This window comes from Rattus rattus, chromosome 2 (assembly GCF_011064425.1).
Source record: "Rattus rattus isolate New Zealand chromosome 2, Rrattus_CSIRO_v1, whole genome shotgun sequence".
Classification (NCBI taxonomy): Eukaryota; Metazoa; Chordata; class Mammalia; order Rodentia; family Muridae; genus Rattus; species Rattus rattus.
Window position 1 is genome coordinate 170,236,044 of NC_046155.1, and position 19,549 is coordinate 170,255,592.

At 50.6% G+C, this 19,549-nt stretch overlaps 1 protein-coding gene across 2 annotated transcripts; it reads right to left on the reverse strand.

Annotated features, from left to right (window-relative positions):
* Positions 1–1,030: 1,030 nt before the first annotated feature.
* Positions 1,031–16,651, reverse strand: Plaur (plasminogen activator, urokinase receptor). 2 transcript variants are annotated; one of them, XM_032894225.1, is made up of 7 exons: positions 16,576–16,651; positions 13,736–13,846; positions 11,947–12,090; positions 5,213–5,368; positions 4,564–4,698; positions 2,446–2,592; positions 1,031–1,511 (listed from the first exon to the last, which is right to left on the reverse strand). In XM_032894225.1, the coding sequence occupies exons 1-7, from the start codon at positions 16,634–16,636 to the stop codon at positions 1,279–1,281; spliced, it is 987 nt and encodes a 328-aa protein (XP_032750116.1). In that variant the 5' UTR covers positions 16,637–16,651; the 3' UTR covers positions 1,031–1,278. The 2 variants fall into 2 exon arrangements, with proteins under 2 accessions (XP_032750116.1, XP_032750115.1); XM_032894224.1 differs by lacking the exon at positions 16,576–16,651 and adding an exon at positions 16,360–16,467.
* Between the last annotated feature and the right edge of the window lie 2,898 nt (positions 16,652–19,549).

Genomic DNA, 19,549 nt, shown 5'->3' on the forward strand with positions numbered 1-19,549 from the left:
TGACCTCTTGCCCACACACGCATGCAGGTACACTTGCGTGGGCAGGCACAAGTGCGCATGTGCGAGAGGGTAAGGAGGGACAGAATCTGCAGGAGGGAACCTTTTCAGTACACAGGTTCTTTCTTGTCCCCGGCGAACCCCAGGAGACCCAGGACTTTGCTTAGATTCTAACTTCCAATAACAGTTTCTGCTTAAGTCAGCACAAAGCGATTTTTATCTCTTGCAGCCAAAGATCCTGGAAGATCAACTCAGGAGCCTGCGACACTGAGGCTGAATACAGACCGTAGAATAGGACCTTATGAGAAACCTGATCCTAGCTTTTACAGTGCCGGAAGACACTGTGGGGTGGCCTTTTCTACCCTCTGAGCCCTACTGCAAGGCATCATGGGAAAGGAAGCTTTAGCCTCTGGGTCTTTTGCATTTCAACCAGGAAGCACCTCATACAGCGTCATCAGGTCTCTCTGCTGCAGGGCATGATGGAAAATATGGCCTTGTCCCCCCCCCCCCTTTGAAAGCATCAGCAATGATACAGTCTGGGGACTGGGGAGATGGCTTTGTTGGTACAGTACATGGCTACGTGGCCCCAGAAATATGAGAACCTGAGTTCAGACTCCCAGTATCCATTTAAGGAAAAAAAAAAAAAAAAAAAAAAAGCCAGACTCGGCGCATTTATGGTTACAGTGCTTACGAGACAGGAGGATCTCTGGAGAGCATGCTTCGACCAGCATAATCAAACTGGTGGGCTCTGGGTTCAGTAAGAGACGACGCTGTCTCAAAACAGGCGAAAAGAAAGCCAGGCACGGTGGTGCACACCTTTAATCAAAGCACTGAGGAGGTAGAGGTAGGTGGGTCTCGGTAAGTTTTAGGCTAGCCTGGTCTATAGAGTGAATTCCAGGGCAGCCAGGGCTACATGGTGAGATCCTGTCTCAAAACAAAATCAAACGGAAAAGAAACAAAATCAAACGGAAAAGAATTCCCTACTGCTTTTATCTTCCCAAGCTAAATGCAACAAAGGGGAGACCCAGCCTTGTTCACTGGTACAAAAATCTTATATATATATATTTATATAATAAATTAGGGGAATAACAACGATAATAATAATAACAGCAACAATATTAGCTCAACCAAGAGGCCCCCTGCTGCCCGCAGCCCTTTTTTCAATTCTCTTCCAGTTCTCGAGGCCCCAAGAAGACAATACAGCACGCCTGTCCTCAAAGATGGAGCAGAGGGGAGGAGGTCAAAAGTCCCTGGGTCCAGCCAGGGCAGACGGCTCAGGATTCAGGTCCAGAGAGGGACGTCCCATAGTCTGAGGGACAGGAGCAGGGAGGCAATGAGGATAAGATGAGCAGGGCCTGGCCCGGGGGCGCCCCCTGTAGGGCGGTTACAGCCACTGCCATTACAGCAGGAGACAGAGAGGTTGACGTGGGTCTGGAAGGAGTCGGCCACGTGGGAACCTTGGCACCAGGAAGCCGTGGCGCAGCCTCTTACGGTGTAACTCCGGTTTCCCAGCACTGAGGAAAGAGAAGAGTCAGTGAGCCCGGGTGGGAAGTCTCAGGAAAGCGGCAGGCTCCCGGCGGTGAACGCCATAGCCAATCTCCAACCCCTTATAGTGAGCAGGGCTTCCCAAAGTGTGTCCCAGGAACCCCTGGCAGTCCCTCAGACTCACACCAGGATTGATTTCAGAGTAACACTAAGATGTCATTTGGCCCTTCCAAGCTTTTGGGCGAACAAGAGATACTTTTCCAGAGAAACCCCAGGACGTGATATTGCAACAGGCGGAACACGAAAGCAGAGCGGAGGACCAGCTGTCTGCTATTAAAAGCCAGACGGGAAGAGGGTTGCCACGCAGTAAACAATGACAGTACTCTCTTTGCACTTTTTCATCATGAGAAACACAGGCATTCCCCCACCCCCATCCAAACTATTATTTATGAGACCAGCTGTGGTGGCACGCGCCTTTAATCCCAGCACTCAGAAGGCAGAGGCAGGTGGATCTCTGAGTTTGAAGCCAGCCTGTGGTATAGAGCAAGTTCCAGGACAGCCAGGGCGACAGAATAAGACCCAGTCTCAAAGAAAAGCGTTAGGTGAAATGAAGTGTATTATTCTTGTTGGCTTGACAGAACCAAACCTCTTGTTGCAATTTGTCCTTTCTGCGGGTAAACACAGCCTCCCGTGCCCCCCCACCCTCCGCCCCATCTGGGCTTCTCTGTATAGACCTGGTTGTCCTAAAACTCACTCTCCAGACCAGGCTGGCCTCAAACTCAGAGATCCGCCTACCTCTGACTCCCAAGTGCTGGGATTAAAGCTATGCACCACCGCCCCCGGCTAAAGTGTAACCTTTACCATAGGAAGATCCACCCGGTCTAGGCCTGGCCCATCTGTCAATCAGTCTGATCAGCGCTCTGTGCCTCAGTGGGTCCCCTTCCAGCTCCCACAGGGTCTCACCATCTAAGCCTGTAGCCTCCAAGCACTGATTCATTGGTCCCCGGCAGTCAATGAGGGACGTCTCTTCGTAGGAACATCCAAAGGTGCTGTTCCCCTCACAGCTGTAACACTGGAAGCCATTCGGTGGTAAGCTCTGAAGATCCAGAACTTAAAAATGAAGAACAAAACAAACAAACAAACAAACAAACAAACAAACAAACAAAAACGACAGGGAACAAAGATTAGCACCACTGGGTCTATGCATCCGTCCATCCGCCCACACTCTGCCCAAGGTGATAGGGCGCCACCTGATGGTCATCCCTGGGAACTGCATTTTCTTTCGGGGGTCGGGGTTCTCACATCTAACTAGGCAACTGATACTGGACCCTAACAAACTAGGTACTATCTCAAACAGGCCCTACCTTCTAAAACGTGACTATACAGAGTCGTTCACTGTAGCAGCCACTGGCTACCTGTGTTTCTTCAGGTTTAAATGAGTTATCGTTAAGTATAATCCTAGAGCTAGTGAGATGGCCCAGCAGGTAGGGGAGCTTGCAGACAAGTCTGATGATCTGAGTTCAATCCCCAAGACCCACATGGTGGAAAGACAGAACTGACTTCTCAAGGTTGTCTTCTTCTGACTGACCTCTACAATTAAATGATGGCATGCTTGTCACACACACACACACACAGTACAAATTTCAAAATTATCTGTATGTGCACCATTGGCACGCAGTGCCTGCAGAGAATAGAAAAGAGCATCAGGGCCGGAGAGATGGCTCAGTGGTTAAGAGCACTGACTGCTCTTCCAGAGGTCCTGAGTTCAAATCCCAGCAACCACATGGTGGCTCACAACCATCTGTAAAGAGATCTGATGCCCTCTTCTGGTGTGTCTGAAGACAGCTACAGTGTACTTACATACATAAAATAAATAAATCTTTTAAAAAAAAAAAAAAGAGCATCAGATCCCTTGGAGCTGGAGTTATGGGTAGTGAGCCGCCCAACCATGGGTGCCGGGAACTGAACCCGGATCTGGTATCTACTCTTAACTGCTGAGCCGTCTCTTCAGCCTTCAATACAAACGATGGCTATTACTGTGGACATGGTGGCTACTGCTGTTGAACAAAGAAACAGTCTACAGTCTGTGCCCAACCACACCTGGCTTTTCTCTGTTCTTTTCCTGAGATAGGGTCTCGGGTACCTGGGCCAGCCTTGAAACTCACTGTACAGAGGACAACTTGTAAACCTCTGAACCTCCAGCCTCTACCTCTGGAGTAATAAGATTGTATTTAGGTTCAAATTAATTAATATTAAATAATAACGTTGAGAACTGAGATGGCTTAGTGAGTAAAGGTGCTTTGCTCACAAGCCTGAGGGCCTTTCTGAAATGTGTGAGGCCCTGGCTTCCACTGGCTTACCCAGGATTCAAAGGCAGGGCTTTTCAGAACTTTAACAAATTTCAAAACATTTATTTATCTTATTTTATGTATATGAGTTCTTGCCTGCACCTGTATGTGCTCCATATGCATGCAGTACCCATAGTGTCCAGAAGAGGGCACCAGATGCCCTGGAACTGTAGTTACAGATGTGAGCTGTGTGGGCACTGGGAAACAAACTTGGTCCGTCCTCCTCTAGAGCAGCCAGTGCCTTTAACCACCGAGGCACCGCTCCAGCTCAGTTTACACAAAAGCTGTATTTCTGTGAAATTGCTATGAAATGGTTTCCTTGGCCTTAACCTCATGCTGTGTTAGGACACCACAGTGGCTGGGACAGCCTGGCTCTAGACTCTCAGGACTCACGGCTTTGTCACCAGATAGTCCCCACCCAGAGTGGGCAGAACTGGGGCATGGGGGATTAGGTGGGCTGTGTGTGCTTAAAGAGTGACCCGGGGGGCTGGGGATTTAGCTCAGTGGTAGAGAGCTTGCCTAGCAAGCGCAAGGCCCTGGGTTCGGTCCCCAGCTCCGAAAAATAGAAAAAAGAAAAAAAAAAAAAAAAGAGTGACCCGGAACCAGATTTGCAAGTCAGTCAGGGCAGGCCTCCAGAGAGAGGTGACACTGATGTCAGTTGGATGGAGAGGACTTGGGAAAGAGCGAGGAGGGAGAGTTGTAGAAAGAGGCAATAACTCGTCCAGTTCCTCACCTGGGCCACCATTGCATTGGGTGAAGTTGCAGCACTTCAGGAAGTGAAAGGTCTGGTTGCTATGGAAACCTGCTGTGCCCGGGCATCCGGGAAGACTGCCACAGCCTTTGGTGTAGGGTTCGTCCTTCATGCTCCCTGGAGAGGGCAGAGGTCAGAGGTTAGAGGGCAGATCGTCTAAGGGCTGGCTGTTGAGTTGCCCCCTTGAGCACACCCCTTTTATGTTACTTAGGGTAACTTCCTCCCTAGCCAAAGGACTTCACTTTCCTTTCTCTCTTTGCCATATGATAAAGGGGGCTGGAAAAATAAATAGAACTTCATGAGTTTCTGGGATTTCTAGAAAGAAAACTCTTACAAAACAAAGAAATTTTTTTGGGTTTCTTTCCTCTTTTCTTCTGCCTGGAATGTAGTCACCAGGTCTGGAGCTCTGGTGGCCATATTGTGCCATGAGGCAGTCATCAGAATGAAAGCAATATGTGAGATACGACAAGGTAGTTGGGTTCCTGGTTACTCTCGAGCTGATCCAGTGACTCTGAACTTCCAGGGCCTGAGTGTGCTGTTCGCATGGCTGTGCGAGTTATGCTTGCATGCCTGGAACTTGGAGATCTCCCTTAGGTACAGCCTAGAGGACTGCCCACAGCTGGGAGCTTACGTTCTGTGCTTTGGAGCGTCACCACTTCAATACAGTGTTCTGTAGGATACCGGCACTGCAGGCTTTGCTCCCGGCTCCTCTCACAGCTCTGGTCCAGAGAGGTGCAGGATGCACACTCAAGGTAACGGCCCCGGGGAAAAGGTCGCCCTCGGGCTCCTGGGAAGAAGAGGAAGCGGTGATTTGGTGGTCAGGTCTGGCAGAGAACTCCATCCTGAACCTTGCGGTCAATCATCAAGCCTACTAATCCCACATCCCTCTAGAATGTATCCTGTTCTTTTCAGCCTTTGGTACCTCCTCAGTACCAGCCTCCGTTCCTTCCAAACGGTCAATACCGTCTTCACCGCAGTTCCTTTCAAACAGCCCTAAAATTAAGTCTTTAAAATACACCTAACCCAGTTCTTCTCTGCTCAAAACCATTCCATAGCTCCCTATTGTTAGACTAACAGGCAAACACCTGAGAATGGCAGTCAAGGCCCACTGAGGACTGGGTCCTGGCTACCTGTCCCTCCTCATCTCCAAGTGCCAGCCTCTCCCGTGCTCTCTAACATACTGGCTACACAGTTTTAGAACATTGACCCTGAGTGGCACCAGACTTTTTGTTGTCTTTGTCTAGAACACCCTTTCTTTGCTCCTGTCTTTTGAAACTCCTCCCCATTCTTCTTCATCCTAAATAGCGCCTCTTCCAGTCAGGGGCTCTACCACTGAGCCACGCCCCCAGCCCCTCACTGGGGGATTCTAGGCAGGGGCTCTACCACTGAGCCATGCCCCCAGCCCCTCACTGGGGATTCTAGGCAGGGGGGCTCTACCACTGAGCCACCCCCCCAGCCCCTCACTGGGGATTCTAGGCAGGGGCTCTACCACTGAGCCGCCCCCCCAGCCCTCACTGGGGGATTCTAGGCAGGGGCTCTACCACTGAGCCACACCCCCAGCCCCTCCCTGGGGGATTCAGGCATGGGCTCTACCACTGAGCCACACCCCCAGCCCCTCACTGGGGGATTCCAGGCAGGGCTCTACCACTGAGCCACACCCCCAGCCCCTCCCTGGGGGATTCCAGGCAGGGGCTCTACCCCTGAGCCACGCCCCCAGCCCCTCACTGGGGGATTCTAGGCAGGGGCTCTACCACTGAGCCACGCCCCCAGCCCCTCACTGGGGGATTCTAGGCAGGGGCTCTACCACTGAGCCATGCCCCCAGCCCCTCACTGGGGATTCTAGGCAGGGGCTCTACCACTGAACCACGCCCCCAGCCCCTCACTGGGAGGTTCTAGGCAGGGGCTCTACCATTGAGCCACATCCACCCATCCCCACCCCTCATTTGGGGATTTTAGGCAGGCGCTCTACTACCAAGGTGTATTAGTAGCCCCTTGCCCCTTTTTGATACAAAGTCTCACAATGTAACCATAATCCAGAATTCTTTCTTTAGCTATTTCATGGATCAGTGCAGTTTTTGCCTTTACTTCTCTTTACTTCTGGTTCTTTTTTTTTTTTTTTTTTTTTTTTTTTGGAGCTGGGGGCCGAACCCAGGGGCCTTGCGCTTAGGCGCTCTACCACTGAGAGCTAAATGCCCCTTCTCTTCTTATGTCTACCTGGAATCACAAATTATTACTTACTGATGGATGACCCAAAAGGTCAAGCCTCACTTGATGGATCCAGGGTAATCTTGTTTGGCTCAAAGCTTTTGAGCGAGGCCAACTGGATGGGCTACTTTTCCCTGGAAGCACCATGTCATCCCTTGCCCGGGCTTTGGCTCACACCATCCTGTAGCCTGGCACAGCCTCTCCTTCCTGACCCAGGAGACTGGAGCTGTGTCGGAGCTGAGGCAGTCCTCTGGCAGGCTCAAGGCAATTAGGTGAATCATTCCACCCAGAGCCAACTCATCTGTCTCATTCAAAGAAACATGCCTCAAAGGCCCGCAGCCGCCTCTTCCCACAACCTTCCACGAAAACCAAAAGCAGGACTTCCTCCAGACATGGTGGTACGTTCCGGTAACCCCTGGACTTTGGTGGCTGGGACTTGAAGATTGCAAATTTGAGGATAGACTGGACTACACAGGAAGACTGGGTCTCAAAAAAAAAAAAAAATCAAACCAGGAATTTCCAGCATAGCCACACCGTCTGCCCCACCCCTCTTAGCCAGGGGTGGAGTTGGGGGTGGTCCCTTTATTATTACATCTTCCCAGGATTCTCTTCTAAATATGGGTCATGTGACCTTCAGGTATCTGTTTAGTCCCTTTTTAAATTTCTTAATTGCTCATTCATAAATCTCTCTCTAGTCTCACCAGTGATCTAACAAGTCTTGGTGGAGAAAATCACTTGGGAGGCTGAGGCAGGAGGATTCTCTAGCGTAGAGCTGGGCTGGGGGCGTGGCTCAGTGGTAGAGCCCCTGTCTAGAATCCCACAGTGTGAGGGCTGGGGTTTAACTCAGTGGTAGAGCCCTGCCTAGAATCCCCAGTGAGGATCTGGGGCGTGGCTCAGTGGTAGAGCCCCTGCCAGAATCCCCCCAGTGAGGGTCTGGGGCGTGGCTTAATGCTGCAGAAATGGGACTCCCAAGACCCTATCTTCCATCTGTGATACTTAAAAGAAATATTTGACTTCCAGACCTGTGCACTCGGTTGCCTCTTGGTTCTTCTGACTTCACTCACCCGAGTCTCTATCTGCCTCTGCTATGGTTGGATGTGGTTTGTCTCCCTGAGGGTCATATGTTTGAATGTTAGTGTGGCAGAGTGTTAGGGGATGCACCTTTTTAAGGAAGGAAGCTAGTGAGAAGCTGCCAGGTCATCTGCAGGCTGCTTTCGGAAGTGATTAATTAATAAATTAACTTTGGAAGGGATTCCAAGTTGGCTCCCAAGAGAGAAAATGGTTTTTAATTTTTTTCCCCCTTCATTCTATTTTATGCGCACAGTATTTTGCTGGCTTGTACATTTGTGCACTATGTGCATGCAGTACCAGAGGTGGCCAGAAGAGGGTGATAGACACACACAGACACAGACAGACACAGACACAGACACAGACACAGACACAGACACAGACACAGACACAGACACAGACACAGACACAGACACAGACACACAGACACACGGAACTGGAATTACAGACTGCTCTAAGCAGCCTGGTGTAGGTGGTGCTGGGAACTGAACCTAGGTCTTCTGGAAGAGCAGACTCTCAACCACTGACCCAGCCCACAGCTGTGGGGTTTTTAATTTCCCTCAGTAATATAGTCATGAGGTAACAGGGTCCTGAGGGTGTCCAATGTGTGTGATGGGGAAGAGCTAGCACCATACTGTGTGGACTTCCCATCTCCCAAACCGTGAGCTACATAAACTTTTTTTTTTTTTTTTTTTTTGGTCTATATTAACTTACTGGGTTGTTCTTTTTTTATTGTTTTTTAGACTAGAACTCAGTCTGCATTCTGGAACCTGTTGGGTGGACCAGGCTAGCCTTGAATGTATGGAAACCCTTCTACTGTGTCCTCCCCAGTGCTGGGATTAGAGGTGTATGCCACCAAGCCGGGCTGTAGCTCTTTTCTTTACAGCTCTTTGGTGCTTGCTAGACTAACAGGAGTTTGATCTCATGATAGTGTAAAAACCATGAAGCCAGTTGCCTGTAATCCCAGTTCTGGGCAGGCTGAGTCAGGAGGATCTCTCGGACTTGCTGGCCGCCAGTGTAGCCTCAGGCTCAGTGAGACCCTCTCTGAATAGAATTAAGTGCAGAATGATGGAGTAGGACAGTTGCCGACTTCTGGTCTCTTTGTACACACACACATATACACACACGACACATACACACACACACAGACAATGCACTCACACACATACACACATGCACACACAAACAACCCCACCACACCTACATGCTCATATGCGCACACATACAGACAACACATTTACACACATACAGACATACAAATATGCACACACACATACACGCCACAGTCATAGACATGCACATGCATACACACCATACATATACACACTCATGCACACATACACACGCACACACTCACCATACACACCCCACACACTCTTGCACAGACACCACACACATGCACACCACACTGACACATGTACACATACATGCACACATGAACACACACACAGCTCTACGTTATTTTTTTCTGTCCCTTTTTTATCAATCAGGGCCTGTTCTTCACTTCCTAGCTGTCTCTCATGGGGTCTAAGGTGGTCACCCGCACCTCTCTGGCTCGCCACCCTGTTGCACTTCTGCATCTACACTTGCCAAAAACTGGGGAAGGGGGACTCTCTCCAAATCTGGGGACACCACCACCCAGCCCAAGCCTGTTGCCTCAGTCTCATGACTGTCTCTTCATGGCTCTGTCTCCCTTCACAGAGCTGAGCTGATAAGTTAGAATGTAAGCCATGACACCTGCGACACTCTCTGTGTCTGGCTTCTCTCTTCCAAGGATCACAGGGCTCCGAGTTCCTGCCTTTGCTTTGCTTTTCTCTCCAGAGGCCTCCAATCACTGGCTGTCATTTGCCCAGCTTTATCACTGTCGCTCTCAGAAGCATGACACTGACATAAGGGATTCCATCACGCCCAGAGAAGAAGGCTCTGTGCACTGCTCCCGCCACTGAGGTCCCCTTATCTACCTGCCAAAGGTGAGCCACCAAGACACTTCGACCCCAGCCCAGTGGACACCCCCATCTGGGTGCAGAGTTCCTCGCCCACCGTGTCCATTTCTCCCCATACTCTACCTTCTCTCTTCCCTGCTAAGGGCAGAACGATTTGTCAAAATCAGAAGTGGGAGGGGGATATAAAAAGTAAAAAGAGGGTCTATGGGTATGGTTCAGCGGTGGGGTATTTGCCTAGCATGCGCAAAGCTCTGTCTGTGTTCTGTCTCCAACACAGAAGAAAGCCTATGGCTGGGATCCCAGCACTCAGGAGAGGGTGACAGGAGGACCAGGCATTCAAGGAATTCCATGGCTACATGGAAAGTTCAGTGCCAGAGAGAGTTATCCAAGGAACAAATAAGCCAGGCATGGTGGCACACACCTTTAATCTCAGCCCTGGAGAGGCTAGCTTGGTCTACAGAGCGAGTTCAGGACAGGCAGGGCTATATAAGTAGACTCTGTTTAAACAAACAAGCAAAATCCAAAAACTAACAAACTCAGGGCCACCACCATGGCTTAGTGGGTAAAGGTGCTTGTAGCCAAACCTGAAGACTGAGTTCAAGCCCCAGGACCTACACAGTCGAATGAGAATTAACTTCTATACTGTGTTCTTCTCACAAGTGTCATGGCAAAGCAAAACAGAGTTGTCGTTTAAAGAGAAAATGACCCACACATGACTCGGCCTTGCACCAGAGACATTTTGTAGGTAGGACGGAGAAAGAAGACAAAGCAGGCAGAAAGGCAGTGTCTTCCCTCAGGAGGACCCTGGGCCTGCAGGCCGTAATCAGTGCCCATCCAGGGACAGACAGTGCAGAAAGAACACAAGGAATGCAGTTCCTTCCTCACCTTCCCTGACCTTGACCACTGACCACAGCCTAAAGCCACAGTGCTCAACCGAAAGGTTCACTCCACGCTCTCCCTATCCTTTCCAAGTCAAAGATCATCTTTTTTAAAAAGGTTGTTGGAAGGGAAAACTAAGATATCACACATGCGAGGCAGGGCTCTACCACTGGGCCACACCCTCATTCCTATTTTCCTGATTTTAATTTTAAAATGTATTATTACTGCTATTATTACTGTTGTTGTTATTGTTATTGGTGTGTGTGTGGTGGGTGTGTGTGTGGTGTGTGGTGTGTGGTGTGTGTGTGGTGGGTGTGGGTGTGTGTGTGTTGTGTGTGTGTGTTGTGTGTGTGTGTGTGGTGTGTGTGTGTGTGTGGTGGGTGTGTGTGTGTGTGTGTTTGGGGGTTTGTGGGTGGGGGTGGTGTTGGTGTGTGGTGGGGGGTGTGTGTGTGTGTGTGGTGTGTGGGTGTGTGGGGGGTGTGTGTGTGGGGTGGGGGTGTGGTGTGGTGTGTGTGTGTGTGTGGGTGTGTGTGGTGTGTGGTGTGTGGTGTGTGTGTGGGGCATGTGGGTGTGTGGGCTGTGGGTGCGTGTGTGTGGGTGTGTGTGGTGGGTGTGGTGTGTGTGTGTGTGTGTGTGTGTGTGTGTGTGTGTGTGGTGTGTGTGTGTGTGTGTGTGTGTGTGTTTAGATCAGAGGACAATTTTGTAGAGAGTCAATTCTCTCCTTCCCCTGGGATTCAGGTATTGAACCCAGGTCACCGGGCTTGAACAACAGTGAGCCATCTCGCCAGTCCTCCTTTTTAGTTTTTGTTTTGAGCCAGAGTCTTAAGTTGCCCAAGGCTGACCTTCAAGTTGTAATCTTTCTGCCTCCTACAGGCAAGCGCGACCAAGCGTGGTAGATGTGTTATCTTATACCTGACAGCCACGTTTTTAGCCCTACAGCCTAGGGATGATTTTATCATCAGTAGAGAGGCTGGGTGTGGCAGCTGGAAGCTCTACTCTCAGTACTCAGGAAGCTGAGGCAGGAGGATACCCTTTTCTAGCCAGCCTGGGCTATATCGTTTCAACCAAACAAAACAACTGGCTGTCAGGCTACTGTGAGATAAGGGAGGGAGGTGTCTTGGGGACACTGATGGCGGGGAGTGAAACTGGGGCAGGGCTGCAGTGGATTCGGGTGGGGGACGGGGTGAGGACCGGACTTGGTGCTAGGGTGATGTAGGTCTGGGGGGTGGTGATGGGCTTTGGCTGGGCGTGGCGAGGACGCCCGACTCACCGGGTCTGGGCCTGTTGCAGAGGTTTGTGGCACACACGGTCTCGGTGAGGCTGATGATCACCGAGCCCTTGCGGTAGCTCATGGTCCTGTTGGTCTTCTCTTTGTGGGCACAGCCTCTGGTCACCACCTCCAGCTCCTCGGCGTCTGTGAGGAGAAGAGCCTCAGTCTCCAGAAGCTCCCACGTCCCAGCCAGCCCCGGGTCGCAGGGTCACCCATCCCCAGAGCCAACCCCTGTGAGCCTTTCCTCTTGTTTGGACCAACTCTGTTATCTTCTAAACTGACCCTCCCCTCCCCGGTACACATCACTTGGAATTTCAGAATCTATCCCAAGGTGAATGAACCAGCAGGGAGGTGCACTTAATGGGAAGAAAAATACACTAATCATTCATTCGTTAATTAAACTTTTCTGAGGGGACAGGATATCCAGGCTATGTAGCCCAGTCTGGTCTGGAGCCCTGGATCCTTCCTCGACCTCCCTAGCAGAAGAGCTTCAGGAGTGTATCAAAGTGTCCAGCTTTATTTTAACTTTATTTTCGTATATGTGCCTGTGTGTGCCCATGTGTATGTGCGTGTGTATGCATGTGTATGAACATGTGTGTATGGTGTGTGCGTGGGTGTACATATGTGTGTCTGTATGTGCTTGTGTGTGCTTATGTGTGTGCATGTGTATATGCGTGTATGTGCATGTGTGTGTATGCATATGTATGTGCATGTGTGCGAGTGTGTATGTGCATGTGGTGTGCATGTGTGTGCATGTGTGTATGTGCATGTGTGTGCATATGTGTGTGTGTGTGTGTGTGTGTGTGTGTGTGTGTGTGTGTGTGTGTGCTTGTGTGCTTTTGTGGAGGTCAGAGGACAGTTTTCAGGAGTCAGTTCTCTCCTTCCAGGGGGTCAACTCAGGGTATGGGGGTTGGCACCAAGTGCCTTAGCCTGCTCAGCCCTGTCTCAGGCTGTTTGTTTCTTTGTTTGTTTGTTTGGTTGGTTGGTTGGTTTGGTTTTGGTGTTTCATGACTAGGTCTCTCCGTGTAGCCCTGGCAGTCCTGGAACTCACTCTGTAGACCAGGCTGGCCTGGAACTCAGAGATCCCCCTGCCTCTGCCTCCCTAGTGCAGGTGTGGTGGTGTACACCTATAATCTCCACCCTTAGGAGTTGCAGGCAGGAGGATCAGATGTTTTAGGTCATCATTGGCTATAAGGCAAGTTTAAGACTAGCCTGGGCTACATGAGACCTTGTCTTAACAAAACAAAACAAAATCCCAAGACCAAACAACCAAACCAAGCACCACCGCCAATCCCAAAACAGAGCAAAAATATTTGCCATTGCTCTGAGTAGCACATGGCCAATTTATCACCATCGCCAGGGTCTCACCACCATTGTCAACAATTTTCTTAGATTTAGTTCATTATTTTGTGTCATGAGGGTTTTGCCTGCATGAATGTCTGTGTACAGTACCCATGCCTACAGCCAGAGGAGGTGGGGAGCCACCAGGTGGGGCTCTAAATGAGCCTGGGTCCGTTACAAGATCAGCAAGTGCTTAGCTCTGTGTCTGTGGGTGAGTGTGAGGGCCTGGACTCTCCTTCCGGACCTGGGATTACATGTGGTTGTGAGCCACCCTATGTGGCTACCTGAACTGAACTCCAGGCCTCTGGAAGAGCTGCTGGTCTTAAATGCCAGGCTGTCTCTCTACCCTTGTTAGACGTTTGAAGGTCTTTATTTCCTTAAGATCTGGAGAGAGGTGGTTTTCTGGCCCATTGTTTCCTATCGGGTCGTTGGGGGTGGTCAACCTCACCTTCCCATTCCCGAAGCACCGTGGTTCTGCAGAGGTCCTGGCCCAGGGCACACTCCTTCACCAGGCAGTCCTGGTTACTCTCGCACTGCATGCACCGCAGGCCCTGGGAGGCTGGGAGGAGAGGAGAGATAGTCAAGGGTGAGGAGCCAGGGGCTGCCTCTCACTCCACCGTGCTGTGAAACTGGTCTAGGCCGGTCCCCTCAGATTTATGCATTATGTCCTGATTGCCTATGGTTCTCCTCTCTCTCTCTCTCTCTCTCTCTCTCTCTCTCTCTCTCTCTCTCTCTCTGCTCTAACTATATAGTCCAAGACCTCAAACTCACAGCAATCCTTCTGCCTCAGCCTCCCGTGAGTTGGGATTACAGACATGTATCACCCGCCATTCATTCTAACTCTGCCCTTTTGCCCCCTCCCCCCATTTTTCAAGACAGGGTTTCTCTGTGCAACCCTGGCTTTCCTGAAACTTGCTCTGTAGACCAGCATGGCTTCGAACTCACAGATATCCACCCATTTCTGCCTTCCTAATGCCAGGATTAAAGGCATGCGACCCCCACCCATCCCCCAACCTCTAATTCTTCCCACTTGAAAGGACTTTCTACCATGGGTCCCATTTAGGTGCTGTGTCCTCTCTACCTGGTCAGCTCTGGACATAGGATCTGTATCTCCTATCCATTCTCCCATCCTCTCCCTTAGCTTCTCTTCAGTGCCCTCTCCAAGGCGGGAGTTTTCTCCTGAAGCTCTAACCCCGCCAATTAGCCCTCCAAGATAACCTCAACTGAGATGACCCCCAAAAACATTCTCTCCCCTTCCCCAACAACCTCCCCTAGGTTCTAGCCCTGCCCACACAGCTCCTGCCTGTTTTATGTCTCTAGCCCCGCCCAATATTCTAGCCCCGCCCCTGGCTTCTGGCTTCCTTTGCTTCATGCTTTCTTCTAGACTCTAGTTCTGCCCTCTGGCTCCTTCCCTAAATTCTCTTTCTACTTATATATTATTTTTATTTATTTATTTATTTATTTTAAGCATTTGAGTACACTGTAGTTGTCTTCAGACACACCAGAAGAGGGCATCAGATCTCATTACAGATGGTTTGTGAGCCACCATGTGGTTGTTGGGAATTGAACTCAGGACCTCTGGAAGAGCAGTCAGTGCTTTAACCAAGGCTGAGCCATCTCTCCAGCCCCTATATATTATTTTATTAAATATTTCTGAAATGTTTTCACGACTTATAGCTGGTCCAAAACTTTATGTAAACCAGGCTGGCCTTTTTTTTTTTTTTTTTTTTTTTCTTTTTTTTCGGAGCGGGGGGCCGAACCCAGGGCCTTCCGCTTCCTAAGCAAGCCCCCTACCACTGAACTAAATCCCCAACCCCAGGCTGGCCTTAAAGTCAGAACCACCTTCCCTTAAAACTAAGGCTATTTCCACCAACAATCCGCTCTATTCTTCGTGGAGACTAGCCCTGTCCAGGCTTCACCTTAACGTCATAGCCTAGAGGTTCTCAACCTGTGGATCGCGACCCCCAGGAGGGGTCAGACATCAGATATCCTGCCCATCAGATATTTACATCAAGATTTATTAACAATAGCAAAATTACAGTTGGGAAGTGGTAACAACAGTAATTTTAAGGTTTGGGGGTCACCACACTGTATTAAAGGGTCATAGCAATCGAAGGTTGAGAACCACTGTCATGGACCCACCTCGGCCCCCAAATGTTTGTCCCACCCCAGGACCCAAGTCCTTCCTCCAAATCCACCCCGAGGCCCTTGACCCGCCCCTAACTCTTCCTCAATGTTATAGCCCCTCCCCCTCCCTCCCCTGCCTCAGACTACCTAATTCCTAATCAGGAATTCAGCACCAGGCTATCCTCGGTCTAGCCCCCATTTCCTAGACACATTCCTGGAAGAGAAAGGCTATATAACTGTCCTGAACCACGAAGCCAGTTCTGACTCCAGGTGGCAGCCCCACTCCAGGGTCCCCTCCTCCCGGGGCTCTATTACACAGTAAGAACTGTCCTGCCTGGGGTTGGGGATTTAGCTCAGTGGTAGAGCGCTTGGCTAGCAATCGTAAGGCCCTGGGTTCAGTCCCCAGCTCCGAAAAAAAGAAAAAAAAAAAAAGAAATGCAATAAAGAACTGTCCTGCCTGAGCCCTGAGATCCAGTTTGCAATTTAGAGCTCGTCCCCTTTGTGCCAGATCTCCTTTCTGCAACAAGAGTCCCTCCCCTTTGCACCCCACTCCTCCCCCTCTAGCTGCCAGACCATCCAGGCCTCCAGAGATTTTTTTCCCACCCCATTAATCATCTCCGGTCTCCCGAATAACTCCGAGAGGGCTTTCTGAGTTATTCACCGCGCCAAACCCTGACTCAATTCCTTTCCCATTCCCCTCTGCCTCTCAATACCATCTCCCCCACATTTCCTGGAGGAAGAAGGTGAGGACGGAGCAAAGACAAGTGTACTCCGGGGACAGGCTCTAGGCTCCTGCGGAACTCTGGAACCTTGAGATATAGAGCCCTGTCCCGTCCCAAAGCGGGATCCCCACAGAGACCAAAACACTGTGGGGAATGGCTGTGAGGTCACACGCCCAGTTATCATTCAATCCCTAGCTGTGTAGTTTCAGACCAGCTACTTAACCTCTCTGTTCCTCTGCGTCCTCCAGTTTGGCTCTTCTGGGAAGCCTGGCACTACGCGCCAGGAATCAGAGTTTACTAATGAATGCCTGCGGGTGTCTGTCTGACTGTGCCACGTGGGGCTTGAGATCATACACGAGAATAGCTGTATAGGAGGAGAAGGGTGGAGTGCCGTCCGTCCTTCCCTAATTTACCCCAGCTGTCACCGCGCAGTCCTTACCTGGGACACAGGTCGTCACCAGCACCAGCAGCAGCAGCAGCCGCCGCCTCAGGAGGCCCATGGGTTCTTCGTTCACCTCTGCTCTAGACAGACCGTGGGGAAGAAGACAGTTTTGTGACCCCAGAGCTCCTCCCACTGTTTGCTAAAGAGTGAGTCAGCCGGGATCCTGTGGGTGCGCCTTCCTCCCCCATAGCCCTTCCTCCTCCATAGCTCACTAAACTGCCCTTCCATAAGTAGTGAGTGAGTATGTGTGGGAGGAGGGAGAGGGAGAGAAGGAGGGAAAGAATATGAGGGAGAAAGAAAGAAAACCAAATAGCAAAGGTTAGAATCGTCTCTAGCCTTGGCTACTTTTTACCAATCCGAATTTTTATTTTCAAACTTCGTCTTGCTAGGCAGACAAGCCTTGAACTCAGCCTCCCCTGAGCCTGGATCATGGGCATGGTGCCACACTTAGCCTGGGCAGTACAATTTCATGCAGGGAAAACACCTAGAACACGAACTTGCCAAACTAGAGCCTAAATTCCTTCAGCAACTTACTAAGGACCTCCCCGGTTCTGGGCACGGTTCCAGGAGCTGGGACTTGGCAGGAAACAGCAAGAGTCCCACCCTTACCACCATTAGGGTGTGGAGGATACATTAGTTATCTAATCTCTTCCATCAGATGGAGATAAGGGAATAAAACAAGTTGAAAGAGGGACAAAGGTACACAAGAGAAATAAATGGCTTAATTGCTTTAGGAGAGCAATCCAGAAGGCTGCCGGAGAGGTATCAGGTGGATGCCTAGAGAAACCATGTGAAGGAGAGGAAGAGTCAGCCCAAAGGCCCTGAGGGCACGGAATCACTGGGTTCAGTGTGGCTGATGAGTGGGAACTAGAGAGAGCAGAGAGTAATGAGTGAGCGGCAGTTACCTGTACAGTAGTGATGTCACTACTGTGAGTACCCTGAGTCACTGAAGCCTCAGCTGGGAAAGATGGAGCCCTGAGGCCTTCTGCATGATTAAGAAGCACTCTACCACTGAGCCCGCCCCCAGCCCTCACTGGGGGATTCTAGGCAGGGGCTCTACCACTGAGCCACGCCCCCAGCCCCTCACTGGGGGATACCAGGCAGGGGCTCTACCACTGAGCCACGCCCCAGCCCCTCACTGGGGGATTCTAGGCAGGGGCTCCACCACTGAGCCACGCCCCCAGCCCCTCACTGGGGGATTCTAGGCAGGGGCTCCACCACTGAGCCACGCCCCAGCCCCTCACTGGGGGATTCTAGGCAGGGGCTCACCACTGAGCCACGCCCCCAGCCCCTCACTGGGGGGATTCTGCAGGCAGGGGCTCTACCACTGAGCCCGCCCCCAGCCCCTCACTGGGGGATTCTAGGCAGGGGCTCTGCCACTGAGCCACGCCCCCAGCTTGGCTTGATTTAGTAATTTTAAGATAAGGTAAGAGGCAAAAAATAAATAAATAAATAAAATTAAAGCATCCCACATAAAGCTTTCTTCTAAGAGGTCCTACCTCGGACTGAGAGGGCTGTGTGACTGGTCATTAGCAGGTGTCTTTCTTAGCCTCTCTGTGCTGCAAGCTCCTCCTCTGGAAGGTTGAGATAGCAGAGGTCTGCGTCCCTGAGGGAAGTGGGGAAATGAAAGCGCACACCTAGGCTTGGTGGTGTCTGTTTAAAATTCTAGTACTCAGGGAGGTAAAGCAGGGGGATGAGCTCGAAGGTAGCCTGGACCGTAGCATGAGTTTGAGGACAGCATGGACTTCACAAAGAGACCCTGTTTCACTTGGAGGAGGAGGAGGAGGGAGGAAAGGAAGAAGAGGAGGAGGAAGAACTATGATTCTTTTTAGGGCCTGGCTGTTGTGAACAAATCCATTCCCGACTCTAGAATCTGTCAAATTGAGAAACTTTGCTGGTCTGAAACTTTCTACAAAGCAGATTGACTAATACAGAGCGTTGGAATGTTACAGGTCCAGACCAAATTGATCGCCAGCTACCTGATGGGTTTTGTTTTTGTTTTTATGTTTTTGTTTTTTAAGATTTATTTATTTAATGTATGTGAGTATACTGTCACTGATTTCAGACACACCAGAAGAGGACATCAGATCCCATTACAGATAGTTGTGAGCCACCATGTGGTTGCTGGGATTTGAACTCAGGACCTCTGGAAGAGCAGTCAGTGCTCTTAACCTCTGAGCCATCTCTCCAGCCCCTGCTTTTTGTTTTTAATAGACAAGTATTGCTTATCTCTGTGTCTGAGCTAACATTCTGGCAGTTGTTGAATAGCTCGGGGGTGTGCAAACACATCCCTAGCTTCCACCAATCTAAAAGCTAAGGACGTCTTCAGATAGCATCTGAGGCCTATAGCAGGATTTTCCCACTTTGCTCTAAGTCTCCAACAGCTTTGAAAGTTGCTGTGAGATTCAGCCTTTGTTCTGTTACTGTGAGAAGTTCATGAAGCCGTGGGGGCATGGGTGTTTAGGGGACCATGAATGTGTTCCCTGGCCACGGTCACTCATGTTTGGCTCCAGAATGAACTCATCCTCTTTGGGGGAGAGGTGTGTTTTATGGGGGTCAGCCTAATCAACCCAACTCCCAATCCCCCTCCTATCCCACCCACGACATCACTCTTCCTGTATGAGTAGGAAGCTGGCCCCAGTCCGGGACTCTGAGGTCAGTGGTTGTCATACTGACGGTGGCCAGAATGGACCACTCCCTGGTTGTGTCACCCCAAGCCAGCACAGTTCTCTGTTTCCTTACTTGGAAAATGAGGCCCCTCTTGGGGTGTTGGGAAGACTGAACATTGGTCCAGGCTGGGTTGTGGCAGTGTTTGCTTAGTATACAACAAGCTCAGGGTCCAGTTCCCAGAATCCCTGTCCACCGAGTTCTGGAAGCTGAGACAGGGGGATCAGGAGTGCTGGTATTATTGGTTCACCTCTATCTGCCTCTGCAACACTTCCCCCCACCCCCACCCCCACCCCCACCCCTC